General features: G+C 38.8%; 1 protein-coding gene across 2 annotated transcripts in view; it reads right to left on the reverse strand.

The window, feature by feature from the left end:
* Positions 1-6,122: 6,122 nt before the first annotated feature.
* HSD17B7 (hydroxysteroid 17-beta dehydrogenase 7) overlaps positions 6,123-26,696 on the reverse strand; it is a 31,251-nt gene continuing 10,677 nt past the window's right edge. For both annotated transcript variants that reach the window (XR_005719266.1, XM_040229998.1), the window contains 5 exons: positions 22,158-22,352; positions 18,752-18,856; positions 17,950-18,006; positions 12,198-12,296; positions 6,123-7,452 (listed from right to left, as the gene is read on the reverse strand). Coding sequence is in view for 1 of the 2 variants with exons in the window: in XM_040229998.1 (XP_040085932.1) it covers positions 7,351-7,452; positions 12,198-12,296; positions 17,950-18,006; positions 18,752-18,856; positions 22,158-22,352 (558 nt within the window). In the remaining variant the exon portion in view is untranslated. The remainder of the gene's footprint in view (positions 7,453-12,197; positions 12,297-17,949; positions 18,007-18,751; positions 18,857-22,157; positions 22,353-26,696) is intronic.

Here is a 26,696-nt window from a genome sequence, read left to right on the forward strand (position 1 = left end):
GGGGACGACAGAGGATGAGATGGCTGGATGGCATCACCGACTCAAAGGACATGAGTTTGAGTGGACCCTGGGAGTTGGTGATGGACAGGGAGGCCTGGCATGCTGCGATTCATGGGGTCACAAAGTCAGACACGACTGAGCGACTGAACTGAACTGATGCACCATACATACACACACACACACACACACACACACACACACACACACACTCACACACACACACACACTCCCTCACATAAGAAAGTGAAAATCGCTCAGTTCTGTCTGACTCTTTGCAACCCCATGGACTATACAGTCCATGGAATTCTCCAGGCCAGAATACTGGAGTGGGTAGCCTTTCCTTTCTCCAGGGGATCTTCCCAACCCAGGGATAGAACCTAGTTCTCTTGCATTACAGGCGAATTCTGGAAAAAAAAAATATATATATATATATTTATTTATATATAGGTTTCTTTATATATATATTTACATATAGATTTTCTTTTTATTTATATATATATATCCTTCTAGGACTCTCTAATGTGAATATTAATGCACTTGATGTTGTTCCAGAAGTCTCTTAAACTGTTCTCATTTCTTTTCATTCTTTTTCTGTTCAGTGGTAATGCACCTTAATATATAAGGTAAATATTAACAGATGAAAAGAAAAACTGACAGTAAGACAAAATAAGGGCCTTTAACATGTCATCTGCATCAACAGACAGACCATCCAGACAGAAAATCAATAAAGAAATATAGGCCTTAAATGATACATTAGGCCAAAGAACTTAATTGATATTTATAGAGCATGCCAACAGAAAGCAGCAGAACACTTTCTTTTCAAGTGCACATGGCACATTCTCCAGCACAGATCACATGCTAGGCCACAGAGCAATCCTTGGTAAATTTTAAAACAATTGAAATATCAAGCATTTTTTCGAACCACAACGCTATGATGCTAAAAATGAACAAGAGGGAAAAAAAAAAAAAACTACAAAAAGCCCAAACCACATGGTGGCTTAACAATGTGCTACCAAACAACCAATAGGTCACTAAAGAAATCAAACAGGAAATCAAAAATACTTACTGCCTTATGACCCAGCAATCCCACTGCTGGGCATACACACCGAGGAAACCAGAATTGAAAGAGACACACGTACCCCAATGTTCATCGCAGCATGTTTATAATAGCCAGGACATGGAAACAACCTAGATGTCCATCAGCAGATAAATGGATAAGAAAGCTGTGGTACATATACACAATGGAGTATTACTCAGCCATTAAAAAGAATACATTTGAATCAGTTCTAATGAGATGGATGAAACTGGAGCCGATTATACAGAGTGAAGTAAGCCAGAAAGAAAAACACCAATATAGTATACTAACACATATATATGGAATTTAGAAAGATGGTAATGATGACCCTGTATGCGAGACAGCAAAAGAGACACAGATGTGTAGAGTAGACTTTTGGACTCTGAGGGAGAGGGAGAGGGTGGGATGATTTGGGAGAATGGCATTGAAACATGTATACTATCATGTAAGAAACGAATTGCCAGTCTATGTTCGATGCAGGATACAGGATGCTGGGGACTGGTGCACGGGGATGATCCAGAGAGATGATATGGGGTGGGAGGTGGGAGGGGGGTTCATGTTTGGGAACTCATGTACATCCGTGGAGGATTCATGTCAATGTATGGCAAAACCAATACAGTATTATAAAGTAAAATAAAGTAAAAATAAAAATTTAAATTAAAAAAAAATAAAACAAGCCAAAGATTACCTTCTAAAACCTGATATATTTTTAATGTTTTACAGCAGTACTATAATTTGTATTTTCATGTATTTTAAACAAATAATATTAAAATATATTAAACAAAGCTAAAAAAAAATACTTAGAGATAAATGAAAATATTACAATCCAAAACCTATGGCATGCAGCAAAAGAAGTTCTAGGAGGAAGTTTATAGTGATATAAGCTTACCTCAGGAAATAAGAAAAATCTCAAACAACCTAATCTTATACCTAAAGCAACCAGAGAAAGAAGAATAAGTAAAACCCAAAGTAAGTAGAAGGAAAGATATCATAAAGATCAGAGCAGAAACATATGAAACAGAGACTAAAAAGCAATAGTAACGATGAGTGAAACTAAAAGCTGGTTCTTTGAAAAGGTAAAACTGATAAACTGTTATCCAGAGTCATCAAGAGAAAAAGAGAAGGCCCAAATCAATAAAACTGGAAATGAAAAAGGAGACATTACAATCAACAATACAGAATACAAATGGCCATAAGAGATTACTACAAGCAACTATATGTCAATAAATGTACAGTCTAGAGGAAATGGACAAAGTCTTCAAAAGGTACACTTTCCCAAGACTCAACCAGGAAGAAATAGAAAATAGGAAGGGACTAACTACCAGTAATTAAACTGAATCAGTAATTAAACTCCCAACAAACAAAAGCCTAGCACCAGACAGCTTCACAAGTGAATTGTTCCAGTCATTTAGAAAAGAGTTTAGCTCCTGTCCCTATGAAATTATTCCAGAAAATTGCAGGAAAACACTTCCAAACTCATTATATGAGGCCACCATCACCCTGATGACAAGACCAGATAAAAATATCACAAAACAGAAAATCACAGACCAATGTCACTGAAGAACATAAATGTAAAAATCCTAAACAAAATATAAACAAACTGAATTCAACAACACATTAAAAGGATCATATACCACACTCAACTGGGATTTATCCCAGGGATGCAAGGATTTTTCAATATCTGTCAGTCAATCAAAATTATTAATATACTTATTAATAAAATGAATAAAAACCATATAATTATCTCAATGGACGTATAAAAAGTTTTTGACAAAATTAAACGTCCACTTTGAATAAGAAATCTCCAGGAAGTGAGCATACAGGGAACATACTTCAACATAGTAAAGGCCATATATGACAAACCCACGGCTAACTAATGTTCAAAAGTGAATGCATTCCCTCTAAAATCAGGAATAAGACAAGTATGCCGACTCTCACCACTTTTATTCAAAACAGTTTTGGAAGTATTAGCCACAGGAATCAAAGAAAAGAAACAAAAGGAGTCCAAATTCCAAAGGAAGAAGTAAAACTGTGTTTGCCAATGACATGATACCACACATAGAAAATCCTAAAGATGCTGCGAGAATACTACTAGAACTCAATACAAACAATGGTAAAGTTGCAGGATACAAAGTTAATACACAGAAATCTGTTGCATTGCTGCTACTGCTACTAAGTCACTTCAGTCGTGTCCGACTCTGTGCGACCCAATAGACGGCAGCCCACCAGGCTCCCCCGTCCCTGGGATTCTCCAGGCAAGAACACTGGAGTGGGTTGCCATTTCCTTCTCCAATGCATGAAAGTGAAGAGTGAAAGTGAAAAGTAAAATTGAAGTCGCTCAGTTGTGTCCGACCCTCAGCGACCCCATGGACTGCACCCTTCCAGGCTCCTCCATCCATGGGATCTTCCAGGCAAGAGTACTGGAGTGGGGTGCCATTGTACACTACCAATGAACTATCAGAAACAGTAATTAAGGGAAAAAAAAATCCCATTTACCATTGTATCAAAAGAATAAAATGCCTGGGAATATCCTACCCCAAGGGGCAAAAAACCTGTACTTCAAAAACTCGAAGATGCTGATGAAAGAAACTGAGAGAGATGGAAAGATATACCATGTTCTTGGATTGAAGAATCAATATTGTTAAAATGACCATACCTCCCAAGGCAATCTACAGATTCAATGCAACACCCATCAAATTACCAATAGTGTTTTCACAGGACAAAAAAAAAAAAAATTTAATTTGTGTAGAAACACTAAAGGCCTGAATAGTCAAAACAATCTTAAGAAAGAAGAGCAGAGCTAGATAAATCATGTTTCCTGACCTCAAACTAAACTTCAAAGCTACAGTCATCAAAACAGTATGTTACTGGCACAAAAGCAGACATTTAGCTCAAGGAAGAGGATAGAAAGCCCAGAAATAAACCCACATGCTTATGGTCAATTAATCTATGACAAAGGAGGATAGACTATATAATGGAGAAAAGACAGTTTCTTCAATAATTATTGCTGTAAAACCTGGACAGCTATATGTAAAATAATGAAATTATAATGCCCTATACAAAAAAAAATTCTCAAAATGGATTAAAGACCTAAATGTAAGACTGGATACTATAAAACTCCCAGAGGAAAACATAGGCAGAACACAGCAATATATGTATATTTTTTTGGATCCATCTCCTGAAAGTATTAGTAGCTCAGTCATGGCTGACTCTTTGAGACCCCATTGACTGTTGTGGCTCAGCTGGTAAAGAATCCACCTGCAATGCAGGAAACCTGGGCTCGATCCCTGGGTTGGGAGGATACCATGGAGAAGGGAAAGGCTACCCACTCCAGTATTCTGGCCTGGAGAATTCCATGTCCATGGGGTCACAAAGAGTCTGTCAAAACAGTGAATTTCACTTTCACTTTTGACTATAGTCTGCAGGTTCCTAAGTTCATGGAATTCTTCAGGCCAGAGTACTGGAGTGGGTAGCCATTTAATACTCCAGGGAATCTTCCTGACCCAGGGATTGAGCCCAGATCTCCTGCACACTGTAGACAGACTACCATCTGAGTCATCAGGGAAGCCCTAAAGTAAAGGAAATAAATCAATGCAAAAATAAACAAGTTGGGCCTAATTAAACTTAAAAGCTTAAAAGCAAAAGAAACCATCAACCAACATATAGAATAGAAAATATTTCAAAATTGTGATTGACAAGGGGTTAATTTCCAATATATACAAATAGCTTATACAGTTCAATATTAAAATCAAACACCCCGATCAAAAAATGGACAGAAAACCCAAATAGGCATTTCTCCAAAGAAGACATATTGATGGCCAAAATGCATATTTAAAAAAAAACTCAACATGGCTACTTATTAGAGCAATGCAAATAAAAACTACAATGAAGTATCACCTCACAGCGGTCAGAGTGGCCATCTTCAAAAACTATACAAATAGCAAATGCTGGAGAGGGTGTGGAAAAAATGGAATCCTCCTATGCTATCAGTGGGAATGTAAACTGGGACAGCCACTATGGAGAAGAGTATGTAGGTTACTTTAAAAAGTAAACATAGTTACCATATGATCCAGCAATCCTAGGCTTTCCTGATAGTTCAGTGGGCAAAGAATCTACCTGCAAGGCAGGAGACACAGGAGACATGGTTTGATTCCTGGGTTGGAAAGATCCCCTGGAGCAGGAAATGGCAACCCACTCCACTATTCTCACCTGAGAAATCCCACAGACCAGCCGGTGGGTCCAGTCCACAGGGTTGCAAAGAGTTGGACATGACTGAGAGACTAAACACAACACCAGCAATCCCACTCCTGGGCATGTATCTGGAGGATGAGAACTAACTGGAAAAGATACATGCACCCCTGTGCTCACAGCAGCACCATTAGTCAAGACATCAAAGCCACCCAAATGTCCCCTGACAGGTGAATGGATAAAGATGTGGTATATAAAAATGCTCAGCTACTCCTCAGCTCAGCTGACTACTAATCAGCCATTAAAAAGAATGAAATAATGCCATTTGCAGAAACATGGATGGACCTAGAGATTATCATGAGTCAAATAAGTCAGACAGGGAAAGACAAATATCGCGTGATAGCACTTATATGTGTAATCTAAAAATATGATACAATGAACTTACTTAAAACATATAGATTCACAGAGATAGGAAACAAATTTAGGGTTAAGTAAGGGGATAGCGGGGGAGGGGGATTTAAATTAGCAGTTTGAGAGTAACAGATACACTACAAATAAACAGATACAAACTACAAATAAATAAAACAAGGATCTACTATATAGTACAGGGAACTGTATATTCAGTAACTTGTAACTATCTATGGTGGAAAACAATCTGAAAAACTGAATATAACTGAATCACTCTGCTGTATGCACTGTAAACATTCAATTGAAAAATCTGAGTGTGTGCAGTGGAAACACTGTATATCAATTATACTTTAATTAAAAAAAAAATTCCAGAAACAGAGACCACTCTCAGTCAGACGGCACGTGGTCACTCAGTGCCCCTTATTAATCTCTAAAAAATACTGTGTAGTCATCGTTCTCAAAAAATGCTCTTTATTCATTCACATATATGACTGCATTTAATTCTCACTTCATATCCATGAACAGAGAACACAGGAAGATAATTATTCCACTTCACAGACAAAAAGCTTGAGATCCGCAATAAAGTCCATCTTCCCAATTAACGGTGAGTAAACAGAGGAATGAAAACCAGCTCTGTGCTTTCAGCTCTCTAACTTCACCCTTCTTTTTCAAAGAGAATGGAGAGTGGTCAGCTTTCATTTCCATATATGTTTAAAATTATTAAAAATATCTTTAGCAACAAACTTAGAGAAGGAATAAACAAAATTCCACACTTTAAAACATATAGACATTATATTTACATGTAATTTTTCATATTAACTCATTTAAAATATTACTCTAATATTTCAGATATTGGTTGAAACACCTAGGCATTTTAGCATTTTGTCTTGACATCATGTAAACTAGTCCTAACCACTTTCGACCACTACTAATACTAAGAGACATTCCACCAGTAATTATTCAATTGAAAAACCTGAGTAAATTCATTGAAACAATTTGAGTCAATCATTTTTGGTGCAGGATTACATCCACTAAAATATGTCATGAAAACAAGTTGGTCAGTAATAAATTTGTAAACTGTGGTGAAGGTCAGGCCCACTATTAACACGGACTATCTCAATACCAATAAAAGATACTTTGAAAATAAAGGGAAAATAATTCAAGTGGCCCAAATACATATACTTTTGTTACTATGATGATTAATTACATGGGCATCTGTATTAGGATTTTTAAATGTGGCATGTGGAGGAAGAAATAAGGTACAAGACCTAAGAAAACTGCTTGTGAAGAGCAAGGCTAAGATTGCTACTCAGAGAATGAGTAGTATGTCCTCCTTCTGGGGCAGGTGAAAAGGAGAATCAGTATGTGTTGGTGTCATAATTATTCAAGTCAACACCTCATCCCATGAAGTAGAGCTTGTGCTCTCGTTAGCAGAGCAAACAGATACTCAGTTGGGTGACTCTAGCACGACTTTGATGTGACATCATTCTTAAAGATTGATAAAATATCAGATATTCTTTTCTCACATGCACACACAAACATAATCATAGAGGTGATTCTGCAAATGAAGAGACCGTCAGAAATCACTTTTTACCACAAATGCACATGGTCCAACTCAGGAGAAACCCACGCACTCCAGAATCTACAAAAGGCACAATCTGTTTCAGAGAGCATCATTTTCAGTTCTGGTTAGTGGTGTTTTGAATGGTGACCCTAACCTGCTTTTCAAGTTTCAGTAACTTTTGGTAAAATTTTTCAGCAGTGTCTTCATCTAGGTCCATCTGGAAAAGAAGCAAGATAGGCATGACTAGAAAGGAAAAATAAACAGTATTTGAATAAAAGGAATCCATTTAAATAACAGGAAAGAGAATCCAAAAAAGGCCCAGTGGGGAAGCTGCAGTGGAGGCCATGTGGGGAATGTTTAGGAGTCTTAACTTTTTTTTTTTTACAGCCGATACTTACCTCCTAGTAAGTAACTTCTTTAGTAAAAGAGCACTGATCTTAGCTGAACTCACTACCCTACAAATAAAAGACTAAGTGTCCAGCCTTCACTGAAGCTAATGGTACCATGGACTAAATTCTGGCCAATGAGATATAAGTGGAAGTGTGTGGTACTACCCAGGACTCTCCTTAAAGGTAATGAGGCACCCCTTTCTTTCTCCCTTCTTCACACTGCTCTCCTGAACCATAAGGATGAGGGCCATACCTCAGGAATGGCAGAGGGAACCTGGATACCTGACAATTTGCAAAGCTGCCAGGCCAGCCCAAAGCTGCCATTCTCCAAACTGCTTTACAGGCAAGAAATATTAGCTTTTATCTTGTTTTATCCACTTTACTTTACATTCTTCTGTTTTATGTAGAAAATTAATTTGAACTGATACATTGTATGCAAAGCAAACTTCTAGCCCCCAAAGCTAAAAGGCTATAAATTAAAGAAAACTTTAAAACATTTTGGAAAAACATTACATTCAATCATGTTAGCATTTTTTTCATGTTGTAACTGGAAAAGGAATTATAGCTCTCTTTAATTCAACCCAATCTTTAAACAGCAGAAAGCTGACTTCCTAAAATTAATCGAAGGTTAAAAACATTCAGTAATGCATTTCTAAGAAATGCTAATATAGTCCTTTGGTTTATCGAATTAAACATTTTATCCCCTTGGTAAATCAGCTATTCCTTTGAGATCAATAGATGTAAGTTCAAACAAATTCTGAGGACCTAAAAGTAAGCTTATTCGTTTACAATAGAGTTCCCCAGGTGGCTTCCCAGGTGGTGCTAGTAGTAAAGAACATGTCTGCCAAGGCAGAAGACGCAAGCGATGCTGGTTCAGTCCCTGGATCAGGAAGATCCCCTGGAGAAGGAAATCGCAACCCACTCCAGTATTCCTGCCTGGAGAATCCCATGGACAGAGGAGCCTGGCAGGCTACAGTCCATGGGGTCTCAAAGAGTTGGACATGACTGAAGCAACTGAGCAGAGCACAGAGTTCCCAAAGAATTTCTTGGGATGTTGTTATGCATTCTTAAATTTTAAAAGGAAAAGAAAACATCATATAATCAAGAATAACTTAGAAACAGCAGGATGAAACATGTCAGGCGTATTTCCTAACTGTATCAACTTCTCAAAGCCTTTGCTGGCATAATGTGCATTGTGCGGGTCTCTGAAAGGCGGGGAATATAATATGAAGCATTTCTCAGACTTCCTTGGATGACAAATTGCTTTTTGCAAATCTTAAGGAACTAGTATCTCACATATAGTTTGGAAAACACTGGAGGTTCTTAGTTTCATTTTCAGTAAACATATACTATGGGAAGTGGAGACCATGGTTCCCTTTGACTTCAAGCTACTGACATATAGACAAGGTCACTGTAAATTATGACTCTGCCTTAGCTAACTTATTTGCTTCAATCTAATTTTCCAGCAAATCTGGAAAACTCAACTGTGGCCACAGGACTGGAAAAGGTCAGTTTTCATTCCAATCCCAAAGAAAGGCAATGCCAAAGAATGTTCAAACTGCCACACAAATGCACTCATCTCACATGCTAGCAAAGTAATGCTCACAATTCTCCAAGCCAGGCTTCAACAGTGTGTGAAATGTGAACTTTCAGATGTTCAAGCTGATTTTAGAAAAGCCCAAGGAACCAGAGTTCAAATTGTCAACATGCACTGGATCATCAAAAAAGCAAGAGAGTTCCAGAAAAACACCTATTTCTGCTTTATTGACTATACCAAACAAAGGCTTTGACTATGTGGATCACAACAAACTGTGGAAAATTCTTAAACAGATGGAAATACCAGACAACCTGATCTGCCTTCTGAGAAATCTGTATGCATGTCAAGAAGCAACAGTTGGAACTGGACATGGAACAATAGATTGGTTCCAAGTAGGAAAAGGAGTATGTCAAGGCTGTATATTGTCACCGTGCTTATTTAACTTATATGCAGAGTACATCATGAGAAATGCTAGACTGGATGAAGCACAAACTGGAATCAAGATTGCCAGGAGAAATATAAGTAACCTCAGATATGCAGATGATACCACCCTTATGGCAGAAAGCAAAGAAGAACTAAAGAGCCTCTTGATGAAAGTGAAAGAGGAGAGTGATAAAGTTGGCTTAAAACTCAACATTGAGAAAATTAGATCATGGCATCTGGTCCCATCACTTCGGGGCAAATAGATGGGGAAACAATGGAAACAGTGTCAGACTTTATTTTCTTGGGTTCCAAAATTACTGCAGATGGTGACTGCAGCCATGAAATTAAAAGATGATTGCCCTTGAAAGAAAAGATATGACCAACATAGACAGCATATTAAAAAGCAGAGACATTACTTTGCCAACAAAGGTCCATCTAGTCAAAGCTTTGGTTTTTCCAATAGTCATGTATGGATGTGAGAGTTGGACTATAAAGAAAGCTGAGTGCCAAAGAACTGATGCCTTTGAACTGTGGTATTGGAGAAGACTCTTGAGAGTCCCTTGGACTGCAAAGAGATCAAACCATCCATCCTGAAGGAAATCAGTGCTGAATATTCATTGGAAAGACTGATGCTAAAGCTGAAACTCCAATACTCTGACCACCTGATGCAAAGAACTGACTCATTTGAAAAGACCCTGATGCTGGGAATGACTGAAGGCAGGAGGAGAAGGGAGCGACAGAGGATGAGATGGTTGGATGGCATCACCGACTCAATGGACATGAGTTAGAGTAAGCTCTGGAAGTTGGTGATGGACAGGGAAGCCTGGTATACTGCAGTCCATGGAGTTGCAAAGAGCTGGACATGACTGAGTGACTGAACTGAACTGAATTTTATTTTATGTCATTGCCTCCTCACAATAAGCTAGGCAGTGAAAAATGGGAGGCTGAAATAAACCTTATTCATGACAAAAATGTAACAAAATTGATCCTTATGGGGTCACGATAATTTTTTTCATTTTCTACTATATAACTATGTTTAATTTCATTTTAGATAACAGAGTCTACAAAACACAGCACCCATTTTTCCAAACTCTGTCCCCTGCCTCTTCAAATACCGAACTATTAAAGCTAATAATTGTCAGCGAAACACAAAGCGAACCTAACTTCACTCAGTAAGATGCTTTGTATTTCATTCAACTTGTGTCACATTTCTTGAGCGTGTGCCATGTACAAGGGAACTTGCAAGGAAAGCGGGTGATTCCCCTCTTCACAGAGCTTACCCTTGGAGCAAGGAGCCCACTGCTGTATGAGTTCTACCCAGAACTGGCATTCAGTTCAGTTCAGTTCAGTGCAGTCGCTCAGTCATGTCCGACTCTTTGCGACCCCATGAATCGCAGCATGCCAGGCCTCCCTGTCCATCACTAACTCCTGGAGTTCACTCAAACTCACGTCCATTGAGTCAGTGATGCCATCCAGCCATCTCATCCTCTGTCGTCCCCTTCTCCTCCTGCCCCCAATCCCTCCCAGCATCACAGTCTTTTTCAATGAGTCAACTCTTCACATGAGGTGGCCAAAGTACTGGAGTGTCAGCTTTAGCATCATTCCTTCCAAAGAACACTCAGGGCTGATCTCCTTTAGAATGGACTGGTTGGACCTCCTTGCAGTCCAAGGGACTCTCAAGAGTCTTCTCCAACATCACAATTCAAAAGCATCAATGCTTCAGTGCTCAGCTTTCTTCACAGTCCAACTCTCACATCCATACATGACCACTGGAAAAACCATAGCCTTGACTAGATGGACCTTTGTTGGCAAAATAAGGTCTCTGCCTTTAAATATGCTATCTAGGTTAGTCTAACTTTCCTTCCAAGGAGTAAGTGTCTTTTAATTTCATGGCTGCAATCACAATCTGCAGTGATTTTGGAGCCCCCAAAAATAAAGTCTGACACTGTTTCCACTGTTTCCACATCTATTTCCCATGAAGTGGGATGCCATGATCTTCGTTTTCTGAATGTTGACCTTTAAGCCAACTTTTTCACTCTCCTCTTTCACTTTCATCAAGAGGCTTTTGAGTTCCTCTTCACTTTCTGCCATTAGGGTGGTGTTATCTGCATATCTGAGGTTATTGATATTTCTCCCAGCAATCTTGATTCCAACTTGGGCTTCTTCCAGTCCAGCGTTTCTCATGATGTACTCTGCATAGAAGTTAAATAAGCAGGGTGACAATATACAGCCTTGACGTACTCCTTTTCCTATTTGGAACCAGTCTGTTGTTCCATGTCCAGTTCTAACTATTGCTTCCTGACCTGCATAGGAGGTCAAAAAAAATCTAGCATGGAAGCACCTGACTCGATGTAAAGGTCACATAAAAGCTGAGATCTTAAGAATAAATGGTAGGAATGAATCAGAAAAAAAGACAAGTAAGAGCAGTTGAGGTGGAGAAAAGGTGTGCCAAGCAGAAAGACAGAAGAGAGCAGAAAGAAATGAAAATAGGCCAGTGTGATGGCAGAGAGGGAAGACTCACAGAAGAGAAGCTGGGCAGCTGGCAGGGTGGTCAAGAACCCAGGGACCAGCCCACCATCAACCTCTTCAATGAAACAAAGCAAAGAGAGTCACCTTTTTGGACGTCACATAATTGCTTCCAAAGCCAGTGGTCGCACTCAGATATTTCACCAGAGGATTGAGAGACTCGGGCTTTTGGTGGAAAAGCCAGACCTGGAAAGGAAGGAGGGTGTGAATGACTCTTCTCTTCTGCCCAAAGTGAGTGAGGCTGGAGGGGATTTTTAATCAGCACTTCAGAAAGCCCCAAACAAATTCTAACAACCCTCCTGAATAGCATCAGCTAATTGTGATGCTGGCATGAACCACTACTATAATTTGAAGGAAGAAGGTAGAACAGCCCGCTTAACAGTATCCTTTGACAATTTTTAAGTAAAAGGTCCCATATTTAACTGACTCTTCCCTTAATACTCAAAGCTCAGGACATGTGAACTGGAACTCACTCCAAGAGGATACTCAGCTGACATCACAGCAAAGTACAGGTCATTGATGTAATACTTAATTTTATTAATAGATGACTATGTACATGTACAACAATCAAAAGATGTACATAGTAGTCAAAACTCTTCCTCCCTTTCAGTTTTCTAGCCACCCAGTTCTCTCTGGAAGCAAGCACTCATGTTAGTATTTTGTATACTCTTCCAAAGAAAATGTATTTGGTTAAAAAAATAAATACATCCATTTCTCTTAGGCAAATGGAAGCAAAATATACACTATACCACGCTTTACATTTTTCACTTGAACAACAGGCCTTAGAGATACTTTCAAACCAGTATATGAAAATGTCAGTCTCTTTCAAAGTCTCATCTTGCTATGGATGTGCCATAATTTACATAAAGTTTCCAACTAATACAGAGGTTTTCCCCAGTTTTTGCTATTACAAACCTCACTGTGATGAATAATGACTAAATCATTCTATGTAAGTTTGAGGATATCTTATTTATCTTAGATAAATACTAAAGATGGAATTGCTAGGTTTAAAGGTATGTGTATTTATCATATTGAATGATATTGCCAAAGAGCCCTTGACAGAGGCTGTTATCAGTCTACTCTCTCCAGCAGTGTGGCAGAGTGCTCATTTCCCTAGATCCTTGCCAATATAGCATCAATACACTAACTTTCTAATCTTTGCTAATCAGAGGTGAAAGTTTTTCATTATAGTTTTAATTTGCATTTCTCTTTAGTATAAGATTAGGCATTTCTTCATATGATTACAAGTTTCAAAACTCTCTGTTCATGTCCTCTGCCCATTGTTCCAATAGGTTGTTTTCCCTGATTTGTTGATGTTCCTTAACAATTAAGAAAATTTAGTAATTTCAGTAAAATTACTAGTAAATTTAGTAAATTTTAGTAAAATTTAGTCAGTAATTTACAGTTAATCAAAATTGTAGGTTTGATTTGCATTTCTCTAATAATGAGCGATGCTGAGCATCTTCTCATGTGTTTGTTAGCCATCTGCATGTCTCCTTCGGAGAAGTGTCTGTTTAGGTCTTTTTCCCACTTTTTGATTGGGTTGTTTGTTTTCCTGATATTGAGTTGTATGGGCTGCTTGTAGATTTTGGAAATTAATCCTTTGCCAGTTGTTTCATTTGCTATGATTTTCTCTCACTCTGAGGGATGTCTTTTCACCTTGCTTATGGTTTCCTTTGCTGTGCAAAAGCTTTGAAGTTTCATCAGGTCCCACTTGTTTCCTTTTGTTTTTATTTTTGTTACTCTAGGAGGTGGGCCATAGAGGATCTTGCTTTGACTTATGTCATCGAGTGTTCTGCCTATGTTTTCCTCTATGAGTTTTATAGCTTCTGGTCTTACATTTAGGTCTTTAATCTATTTTGAGTTTGTCTTTGTGTATGGTGTTAAGAAGTATTCTAATTTCATTCTTTTACATGTAGCTGTACAGAATTCCCAGCACCATGTACTGAAGAGGCTGTCTTTGCCCCATTGTACACTCTTGCCTCCTTTGTCAAAAATAAGGTACCCATAGGTGCATGGGTTTATTTCTGGGCTTCCTATCTTGTTCCATTGGTCTATATTTCTGTTTTTGTGCCAGTACCATACTGTCTTGATGACTGTAGCTTTGTCATAATATGAAGTCAGGAAGGTTGATTCCTCCAGCTCCACTCTTCTTTCTCAAGACTGCTTTGGCTATTCTAGGTCTTCTGTGTTTCCATATGAATTATGAAATTTTTTGTTCTAGTTCTGTGAAAAATGCCATTGGTGATTTGATAGGGATCGCATTGAATCTATAGGTCGCATGTGGTAGTACAGTCATTTTCACAACATTGTTTCTTCCTACCCAAGAACATGGAATATCTCTTCATCTGTTTATGTCGTCTTTGATTTCTTTCATCAGAATCTTATGATTTTCACCAGCTAGAATGGCCATCATCAAAAAGTCTACAGACAATAAATGTTGGAGAGGGTGTGGAGAAAAGGGAATGATCTTGCACTGTTGGTGAGAACGTAAATTGATACAGCCACTATGGAAGACAGTATGGAGGTTCCTTAAAAAACTAGCAATAAAACCACCATATGACCCAGCAATCCCACTCCTAGGCACTTACCCTGAGGAAACCCTGAGGAGGAAAAAGACACATGTATCCCATTGTTCATTGTAGCACTATTTACAATAGCTAGAACATGGAAGCAATCTACATGCCCATCAACAGATGAATGGATAAAGAAGTTGTAGTACATATACACAATGGACTACTACTCAGACATTAAAAGGAATGCATTTGAGTCAGTTCTGATGAGGTGGATGAACCTAGAAACTATTATACACAGTAAAGTGAGTCAGAAAGAGTTATCTAAATACTGTATTCTAATGCACAAATACAGAATCTAGAAAAATGGTTCTTAATAATTTATTTACAGGGCAGCAATGAAGAAACAGACATAGAGAATAGATTTATGGACACAGGGAGAGGGAAGCAGAGGGTCTGATGCATGGAGAGAGTAACATGGAAACTTATATCACCATATGTAAAATAGATGGCCAGTGGGGATTTGCTGTATGGCTCAGGAAACTCAAACAGGGGCTCCGTATCAACCTAGAGGGGTGGGATGGGGAGGGAGATGGGAGGGAGGTTCAAAAGGGGGGAGATATATATATATATATACCTATGGCTGATTCATGCTTGACAGAAAACAATAAAATTCTGTAAAGCAATTATCCTTCAATAAAAAAATTTTTTAAAAAAGCAAGTGCTTTGTAAGCGTAGGTGAAAGAGGGCCACATCTTTTGCTCTTCGCCTACACGAGGTCGCAAAATCTTTTTTTTTTTTCCCTTATTGTATTTTTTATTGAAACATAATGGCTTTACAATAGTGTGTTAGTTTCTGCTGTACAATGAAGTGAGAAGTTAATCAGCTATATGCTTATCAAGTTCTAATGCTTTAGTTAAACTCCAAAAACTTTTTTGTACTGTTTTGTTTTTAACAGGATTTTATAATGAGAGCCAAGCATTTTATGGGAATGACCAATGCATAAAATAAAATAAACTATATAGTCTTTTCTTTGTGATGAAAAAAAAAGAAAAGAAAATTTAACCTTTATCTGTGTTATGGGTAGCAAGTATTTTTCTTCCATTTTGTGGTAAATCTTTTGAGTATCTATATAGTGAGAATTTTAGTCATGTCATTTTTTTTTAACTTTTATTTACTCAAATTTTTTAGTTTTTTAGAGTTCCTGGGAATACTTAACCCTCTGCACTCTTAATTATTTTAAAATATCCCCATATTTTTTCCAAGTAACTATACATTCTTTGTGTGTGTGTGTGTAATTTTATTTTATTTTTTTAATTTTTATTTTTACTTTATTTTACTTTATAATACTGTGTTGGTTTTGCCATACTTACTTTTATACATGAATCTTTCAGTTTACCTAGAATTTTATTTGACTGTAAGGTATGTAGAAAAGATACTATTCTATTTTTTGGCAGCATTTGTTGAATAAACCATCTTTACCCTCACTGATTTTCTGCATCATCATAATATACCAAACACCTATTTGCTTTGGGCCTATCCTAAACTTTCTATTTTATTCCATTGAGCTGTCAGTTCACATGCCAACACTGCCTTATTTTCATTAAGATGGTTTTCTTTAAAATCTTAAATGCTAAAATACACAAAATCCTTTACAATAAGCCTTCTCTCATTTTCTCCTGTAATTCCTATTTTACAGCTGATAATAAAAGGCTTAGGCAAGTAAATAATGTGCCCAAGAGTTCACAGTCAGAAACTGGAGAACTGGAATTTGAACAGAATTACTGTAATTCTACAGTCCACATTCATAACCACTGTGTTCTAGGCCACTCAAGCTCAGCCCATTTAAGGAGATAAAATTTATTCAACCAAAGGTTGAAGAGATTCTTGCAACACATGTGGTGTGCTCAAACCCTTATCTGTATCCACAACATATACGATCATCACTAAGTGGTAATGACATCCTACTCATCCACACTGAAGGAAATTACAGCAGGTCAGAAACTTTTTGACCATGACACTGGGGACAAGCCACTCGTCTTGTCAAATTCAACCTATCCTTCAGAGCCCAAATAGGCCTGACTCAGTAAACAGAGCCTGCTCCGACTAGTCCAGCCCCATGGTGATCCTCCTTTCTGACCATTCCTAGAGTACTTGCCACCAGATGATAGAATGTCTTAATTTCTTGTCTATTTTCTTGAATCATTCTTTTTTTTAAACATGACTCTAAGCTCCTCAGCAACTGGAGATTCTGAATTTTAACTATTCCGACTGCTCTGACACAATATATACTTGACCTCTAGATTTGACCTTCAGTGTCATAAATGTGCGGAAGGAGTCACCCCTAAATGATCATTATTCTAAATGGCTTGACAAATATATTAAGAAATAAGCAAAATTAGTTTAAAAGTATTTGCTTCTATTATCAATTTGTCTCTCTATAATAAATGAATTTCCTTCTGCAATGTTTACCAGAACAAGAATGCCAAGTCAATTCCCTTAGTGTTTTCCAGAGTTCATTTCAACTCAGCTATGATTTAAGAATCTGTTAACTATGAACACTATAGTGATAGGCTCTCAGGTTTCCAAAACACAGAGCAAAAATTCTGAAGGAGCTAAGTAGAGTAAGGGAAACACACACACAGAACTGACTTTTATCTAATACAGTGGAATTTCAACCAGATGGTATAAAACACAGAGGACAAATAAGTTTCATCTTGTATGACAATTCTCATCCACTGGTAGGGAATGTCTTTGGGGCCTTTAGTTGAAAAATATTCAGAGACATCATTTATGTACAACAGAACAGAGTATTATGATCCATTCGTAATGCAGTCCATCTGCATGAGTGACTTAAGGAAACAAACTGGCTTTCTAATCAAGTTAATAACTCAGTTCTCTATTATTAATACAGGAAAAGAGAATCTTCATATTGGGAAATGGGGTTGGGCTTTCTTGCCTCTACTCTTGACCCATGAATCACACCTTCTCCGTGGGAAATCTCACACTGACTGCCCAGCCAACATCTTGCTTTGCCTGCCCCTACAGTATTCCATGCTCCGCTCTCCTCTGGCTGCTCATGTCTCTTGCTTCTACAGAAGTGCTGACCCCAGAACCACAGTACTCAGTGCCAAGAAACATACTGAACTTTCAAAGTTCACTCCTAATGACCAGCATTTCACCTTATGACTCACCTTAGTCCTAAATAGGACCTTGCTTATACAGAGCCTGTTCTCATCTTTTCTGTTAAGATTGTTTCTAATCCAGTGAACTTACAGTCTACATCCATGAAGTGAATACAACATGTTAAAACTCTAGTAACATACCAGTGCTTCTGTTCCATTGTGAGGTGTCAACGTGAAAGCATTTGCAAAAAAGCGTAACTGAGAAAAAGAAAACAGTAGTCATTTTGTGGTGGTCTTAGCAGCAGCAGAGTCACAAAAGTACTATCCATTTAAATGTTTAAAAAAGACAAACTGCATTTCTTATTATAGAGTATTTTTTCAGTTTCAGAAAATGAATCTAAACAAGAAATAATTTCCATCATTTAATCTCCATTACTCCAAGTCAGCCACTTTTAACATGAAGGCATATGTCCTTCTCATCTTTTTCCCATGCCTGCCATAAACAGAAGGATATTTCTTCCTGAGCTCTACAAGGGAAGGACATTTCCTGAAAGCAGCATTTTCTAATGAGTGCTGGAGGGATGCTCAAAATACAAACAAAACAAGCAAAATCATGATACTGTGATCATACAATCCACAATCACGCCCTCCTTGGGAAATTTTAGTGCAACTGACTGTATTAAAGGCTCAGAGAAATCCAGGTTGATATCACTTAACACAGGTTTCTCAAAATTATATAATCATAGAACGCCTGGGCTATATGGTGTGTGATCAGAGAAACATTCCCTTAACGCAAAGTGCACACTAAGATGGTGGTACAGTGGGAGTATCAGGCAGTATGAAGCAGAGATTACACGGTAAGTAACATCAAAACTTTGGAGTGAAATGGAATTCTGCCACCTTCAGGTTCAGTTACTTAAAGCACTTCCCAACCCTTAAACATCTTTTTGGTTCCAACTTGAACAGCTTAAGTAAATTAAGAGAAGGAGCATTTATCACTTACCAGCCATATGATTGGCATGATTAACATCCACACAAAGGGAGGTAGAATTCCATATGTCAAATTGGTCAGCATCGTACCTGGGCACACTACACTGGAATACAGACCCTGGGGCACAGAGAGGGGTAGAAGTTCATTTTAATTCAATACACATTGAGCCTGCCTCTGCGTCAGTTAATAAAGGAGAAACACAAATGAGCCAGGAAGCCAGAGAGCCAAGGCTTGATGCTCTAAGCTGTCCTTGCAGCTGGGTAGACCATTTTAGTTTAAGAATCACGTACTGAAAACTCACTATGAGAGACACTCGATAAAGTCTTTTATTCTCAAGTAACTCAGAGAACCAAGAGTAACCAAGCTTGAAGCTGGATGAGAAAAGTAAGACTGGTTACCTGAGTTTTCCATGGCTTAACTGAAAATCAGTTGACCAATCAAAATGAGCAGTTAGAGATAAGAAAGCCATACAAAGAAAGTCTTTGCCTGAAAGAAGTTTCTACTCTAGTAAATATAGACAGCTAAACCTCAAGTGTGTCTCTGTTTCCTGCAGGAACACAAGGCCTAGGGCTCTAGCTTGAGGCACCAGAGAGGCGGGTATGATTCCACAAAGACCTCCTCTAACTGAGGATCTCTAAATAAGGTTCTTAGCCCTGGACTCATCATTTTAGAAAGATCCGTTCTATAAAAAGAGCCCCAGTTAACACATGGCACATATTAATAATAGAAAGGGTGCTTGATGGTCTGTAGGAATCCTTAGAACACTGGGATTTGTTTAACTAGTTTACTTGGTTTAATTTTCACCACATTTCACCTTAGTTTGATATTGACTATTTTAATTCATGGGCGTCCCTGCTGGCTCAGCTGGTAAAGAATCTGCCTGCAATGTGGGAGACCTGGGTTCTATCCCTGGGTTGGGAAGATTCCCTGGAGAAGGGAGAGGCTACCCACTCCAGGATTTCAGCCTGGAGAATTATGGAGTCACAAACACGAAGTCAGCTGGACACGACTGACTTTTACTTTCACTTTCACTTTAATTCATATTTTTATTACTTTTAACTTTTTTTTTTCCTTTTAAACAAAAATAGAAAGTGCCAGGATAGCACAGTCAGTTCAGGGGACAGAAAGCACCCTGACTGTCAGAAGCTAGAAGGCTGGCTTCCTTTATTCACTGCTGCAAGGCCTGGCGGTGCCTGACGTGGATAATTTAGATCTGAGAATCCCCTTAATTTACCAGCAGTCCTCTGAAAAAAGTCAGGAACTTTACAGACCAAAAATTCTTCCCAAATATTTTGCCCCAAAGATAGCTAAGGAGAATTTCTTATTCTGGAAACTAGCCAGGGACAGTTAGGACCTATTCAGCCCTAAATGAAGACATCTGTGAACTAAAATCCAGGGCTTTCAACACATACGACTTTCTGACATTGAGCAACAGAAGAAACAAGCAAGAAGGCCATCTTAATCTAAACTGAAGTCCCTTCACACATTTGATCTGAAGGAATGAGTGTGATGACCCTGAGTGTTTCTCAAGGCTGTGTGACAGGAGCAGTCATTCATGCACAGGTAAAATCTATCAGGCAGCCTATAGGGATCCAACATTTCCAGTCATACAAGTCTTCGAAGGGAGGTAGTTCTTTCTTAGCTACTTCTTTCTTCATAAAAGCCAAGGTAGACACATCATGAGCTACAAACCAATCACACAGATTTTAAAGGAGCTGGCAGTATTAGCTAAATCTTTTTTTTTTTAGATGAAATCCCAAAACTTGACAATTGAGACAAGCAAAATTTCAGAGCTTTTTATATCCACTCTGGCCTTATCCCTAAAAGGGAGTTTTCAGAGGACAAGCAGTTGTGACAAGTTTTTAAACATCCCAAGAAATCTCAGGAGGAGGCTCACATCTGGACCAACACACTGAGCCTGAATAATAACAATAATAAAGGCCAACAAACAAACACACAGCACGTGCATGAACAGGTGCAGACCACATGACCAGACACCTACACCCATGAGCACATAACCACACACAGTCACCTTCACACATGTTCACAAACCCACAAAACCCACACCAGTGCACGTGGCTAGGCACACTCACACGTGTATGCATGCACATAAGTACACATATGTACAGATACATACATACACACACGCACATTCTAACACAAAGCATTGTTGTGAATGCTTCATACCACTCCAATCACTCAACCCTCCCAGCAAATCTATGAGGCAAACACTATTATTAACCCTGTTTCTCAGATGAGGAAACTGGAAGTACAAAGACATTAAATAATCTGTCCAAGGTGACAGAGCCAGGATTCAAAAGCAGTTCTAGAGAACATGCTCATAGCTTCTACTTTTATACCATCCTCTTCACTAAGAGGTTTAATCCTAAGAGCCAGTTCTCAGAAGTGAGAATTCCAGCTGATGAAGGTCTCCATTCCAGAATCAACCAGGTCTACACCATTACATAAGGTTTAGACTGCTCTATCTAATGGATGATCGAAAACAGCCCCTTAAGGGCAAATAGTTTCTGCACTGTCTTTTATTTCTCCTTCCTCCTCAATTCTAAGCCTGGGTCAGTACCCTAAAAATGGTCAGCTTTTGTACATATTGTTGGAGTTAAATTTCTCCCCAGTCCCACATTCAAAAAACACAGTCAAAGCAAACAAAGGAAAATGCCCACAGGAGAGACTGGAGATTTCCAGTTAAAATTTTGGACCTGGGCAAGAAAAACATGCAAAGCAGCACTAAGTATAGAGGCCACAGAAGCCAGCATGTCTGACAAGGGCTGCTCTCTAAGCCCAGGCCTCACAAAGACAGACCTCTGCAGCCTCACCAGAGATCCTCACTCTCCAAGGGCTTTCTAACTGCCAGCTGTCCTGTAACACTGGATATAACACTGGGAGGTGGCACGGCTTGATGGGAAAAGTCCAAGCTTGGCGTTAGACAGCCTTGAGCTCAGCTCTGAGCTCTACCCTTTACTGACCCTGTGAGTTCTGGGGAAATGACTTTAATAAGGACTCCAAACTTTAGTGTCCTTGTATGAAAATGGAAATACTCAGACCCACCTCACTGTGACGGGAAAGGTATTAAATGACACGCATGGCAAAAGCTTAACAGGAGCTGTTGACACCATTAGTAGTGTCATTCTGTTATATAAATTATAGCTCCAGAGGAGCTACAGACTGGTAAGTGAACCCCCACATACCTACAAGTCTGGAGCTCATTATCTCTGCCCTAAAACTTCCTATACATCAACTACCACTCTTTGTCATGTCTTAGCTTGTCCTCACAGCAATCCTGCTCAAGAAACAATATTTCATCTTCACACTACAATAGAGAGCCAGCCAGTTTACTAAGCAATCAGTGCTGGTTCAGCAAAAACTGCCCTGCCATCTCCATATCACTGAGACAGGCTACCTGATGGTTGAAGTTTCTGTTCAAAGCCACACTCAGAAGGTCAATAGCGTATTTGGAAGAGCTGTAGGGCTCCTGGCCTTTGCTGTGCTGGACATCCTCAAGGCTGAAATTAGATTTCTTTGCATTGCGAGATGATGTCCAAATGAGCTGAGATGGACTCTCACTGTGACATAGGAGAGATTCTAGTTCCTGAATCTGAATGAGGAATAAAAGAAACAACAACAACAAAAAAAGTATCAAAATATACTAAGGGATTACAAGATAACAATTTTGAATTCAATATATATGTACATTAGAATTGAACAGGTGTGTCATTGGTAGAGTGGGACACAAGTAAGCAAGAGAAGGAGTTTAGACTGATCCATGTGGTAGGGGATTAGAGTCAGAGACACCAGTGTGAACTCATGTTTAGCTTAATAAAGATTCAGATGGTTACATACAAAATATTTATAGATTTTTATATATAAATGGGTTAGTCTGCACATAGATATTTCCTTGAATTCCAGAAAAACATCTACGTCTGTTTCATCAATTACACTACAGCCTTTGACTGTGTGCATCATAACAAACTGTGGAAAGCTCTTAAAGAGATGGGAACACCAGACCATCTTACCTATCTCCTGAGAAATCTGTATGCGGGTCAAGAAGCAACAGTTAGAACCCTGTATGGAACAACCGATTAGTTCAAGTTTGAGAAAGGAGTACAACAGGGCTGTCTGCTGTCACCCTGTTTGTTTAACCTATGTGCTGGGCACATCATGAGAAATGTCAGGCTGGATGAGTTACAAGCTGGAATCAAGATAGGAGGGAGAAACAACAACAACCTCAGATATGTGGATGATACCACTCTAATGGCAGAAAGCAAGGCAGAACTAAAGAGACTCATGATGAGGGTGAAGGAGGAGAGTGAAAGAGCTGGCTTAAAACTAAATATTAAAAAAAACTAAGATCATGGCATCCAGCCCCATTACTTCATGGCAAATTGAAGGGGAAATGGTGGGCTCTAAAATCACTGTGGATGGTGACTGCAACCATGAAATCAGAAGACAATTGCTTCTTGGCAGGAAAGCTATGACAAAGCTAGACAGTATGTTGAAAAGCAGAGCCATTGCTCTGCCAAAAAGGTCTGTATAGTCAAGGCAATGGTCTTTCCAGTAGTCAAGTACGGTTGTGAGACCTGGACCGTAAAGAAGACAGAATGCCAAAGAACTAATGCCTTCAAACTGTGGTGCTGAAGAAGACTCCTAAGAATCCCTTGGACAGCAAGGAGATTATACTAGTCAAATCTTAAGGAAAGTCAACCCTGAATGTTCACTGGAAGGACTGATACTGAAGCTGAAGCTCTAGCATTTTTGTCCTCTGATGCAAACAGCCAACTCACTGGAAAAGTCCCTAACGCTGGGAAAGATGGAGAGGAGAAAGAAGAGGGCATCAGAGGATGAGATGGCTGGATGGCATCACAGATGAAATGGACATGAACTTGGGCAAGCTTTGGGAGATGAGGGACAGGGAGGCCTGGTGTGCTACAGTTCCATGGGGCTGCAAAGAGTCAGACATGACTGAGAGACTGAACAAAAACAAGATATGTCCTTGCTCTGTGAGCTGAGAGGGGCTACAAGCACATGCTATCTCAACAGCAAGGAGCACCAGGTCTTGGTTTCTAAAACCATTCTCCAACAAAAGGAAACACATCTCCTCAGAGAAATGTCTGATTCTGAGACTGGGATAGGAAATATACAACGTGAGTCTTACACACCATGTGGTGTCAGGAAGGACATGCACAAAACAAAACCGGAAACCCACAATGATGAGGCTATGTCAAAGATATAGAAGCACCACAGGACAGAAAGCCTAGAAATAAACCCACCCACCCACGGTCAAGTAATCTACAAGGGAGGGAAGCACATACAGTGTGAAAAGAAGGTCTCTTCAATAACTGGCACGGGGAAGACTGGACAGCTACATGCAAGTGAATGAAATTAAAACATTCTCTAATACCGCATTCAAAAATAAACTCAAAATGGATGAAAGATCTAAATGTAAGACCAGAGACTATAAAAGTCCTGTAGGAAAACATAGGCAGAACACTCCTTGACATAAGTTGCAACAATATCTTTCTGGATACACCTCCTAGAGTAATGAAAATAAAAATAAAGCTAAACAAATGGGATCTAGTTAAACTTAAAAGCATTTGCACAGGAAAGGAAACAATAAATTGAAAAAATAAATATAAAAAAAATACAACCTACAGAATGGGAGAAAATACTTACAAACAATGCAACCCATAAGGGATTAATTCCAAACTATACAGACAGCCTGTTCAGCTCAATGTCAAAAAACAAACAACCCAATCAAAATATGGGTAGACGATCTAAATAGACATTTCTCCAAAGAAGATACACAGATGGCCAAGAGGCATGTGAAAAGATTTTTAACATCATTCATTATTAGAGAAATGCTAATCAAAACTATTAATACAATGAGGTATCACCTCACACCAGTCTACAAATAACGAACCCTGGAACAGGTACAGAGAAAAAGGAAAACTCTTAAACTGCTGATGGGAATATAAATTGGTACAGCCACTATGGAGAACAGTACGACAAGCTCTACTAAAAACAGAGCTGCCAAAACGTACTTCGAAAAGACACGTACACCATGATGCACATTGCCGCCCTATTTCCAATAGCCGAGGCGTGGAAACCACCTAAATGCCCAGATAGATGAATGGATCTAGATGTGCTGTGTGCATAGACACAAGCAAACATATCACTCAGCCGTGAAATGAACAAAATAACGCCATCTGCAGCAACGTGGGTGAACCTGGAGACGAGCATACTAAGTGAAGTCAGAGAGACAAAGATATGATAGCACTTATATGTGAAATCTAGAAAGAAGTGACACAAAAGGATTTACTTACAAAACAGAAAGAGACTCACAGACACAGAAAACAAATCTGCAGTTACCCAAGGGTAAAGGTGGGAGGGACACGCTATTGCATAACATAGAGAACCAACAAGGACCTACTGTATAGCACAGAGAACTATACTCAATATTTTGTAATAACCTATATAGGAAAAGAATCTGAAAAAGAAGATATGTGTGTATATAGATACACACATACATATGCACGTATACGCAACCTCATCATTTTTCTGTACACCTGAAACTGACACAACATTGCAAGTCAACCATACTTCAATAAAAGCTTTTGAAAAAGATATAAAAGTTCCAACTGAAAGAGGTCCAATGGCCCAAGCTAAAATAATTCGAGTAAGAAAATAATGTTTATAATTCAAAGGAGAAAATACATATCCATGAATCTGCGTGGATGTAACAAATGCCTTTATTCAGCTTTACTAAGGGAGAAGGGGACGACAGAGGATGAGATGGCTGGATGGCATCACTGACTCAATGGACGTGAGTCTGAGTGAACTCCGGGAGTTGGTGATGGACAGGGAGGCCTGGCGTGCTGCGATTCATGGGGTCGCAAAGAGTCGGACACGACTGAGCAACTGAACTGAACTGAAGGAATAATAGGCCAATAAATAAGTGGCTGAAAAAAGAATTAAGTGGAGGAGAACAGACATATCTCCCTTGCAGAAAAACTCCAAATAATTCATATAGCTACTCTATGTTTAAGAAGGCCAAGCACAACCAAGTGTCAGCTACACAAAGCAACTCTCTTCTACAAGACTACTATATGTAAGGGGAGAAAGAAGTAACTTTACAAAGGAAAAACCTGACAAACACTACTTCAAGTCAGCAGATCAAAGAGAACATCAACACTAATAAGACATACTGACAGGACGTGATGAGACTGGCACTCTATCTCTGTGGCCTTCCTTTCAAAAACACATTTTCTCAAATCTAATTATGAGGAAAACAGATACATCTCAATAAGGAACCATGTACAAAACCTGAGCGGTAATCCCCAAACTGCCAGGGTCATCAAAAACAAGGAAAGTGTGAGAAATTATCATGACCAAGAAGAGCCTAAGGAGATTTGGCTATTAAATGTAATGTGAGATTTAACTACTAAATGGGATAATAGAACTGAAAAAGGGTATCACACAAAACTGAAGAAATCTGAATAAAGCACGGAGTTTCATTAACAGTAATATATCAACATTAGTTCACTAACTGTGACAATATACCAAACTTTGCAGGATGTTAATAATAGAGGAAACTGGGACTTCCCTGGTGGTCCAGTGGTTAATACTCCAAGCTTCTAATGCAAGGAGGTGCAGGTTCAAGCCCAAGTCGGGGAACTAAGATCTCGCATGCAGCATGATGCAGCCAAAAGATGATAATAATAGAGGAAACTAGGCCTAAGGTATGCAGAGACTCTCTCTGCAATAATTCTGTAAATCTAAAGCTATCCAAAAACTAGAAGTTTATTAAAGAAATATCTAGGAATGCTTCCAGATCTGCAATGAATATTTACATCAAATCGAGAGAACCCATGAACATGAGATTAACTCAGTTATCTGGCTCCACAATGTATACTGCACTGTACCTGAAAGTTTACAGAAATTA

Source organism: Oryx dammah, unplaced genomic scaffold, assembly GCF_014754425.2.
Source record: "Oryx dammah isolate SB20612 unplaced genomic scaffold, SCBI_Odam_1.1 HiC_scaffold_28, whole genome shotgun sequence".
Lineage (NCBI taxonomy): Eukaryota > Metazoa > Chordata > Mammalia > Artiodactyla > Bovidae > Oryx > Oryx dammah.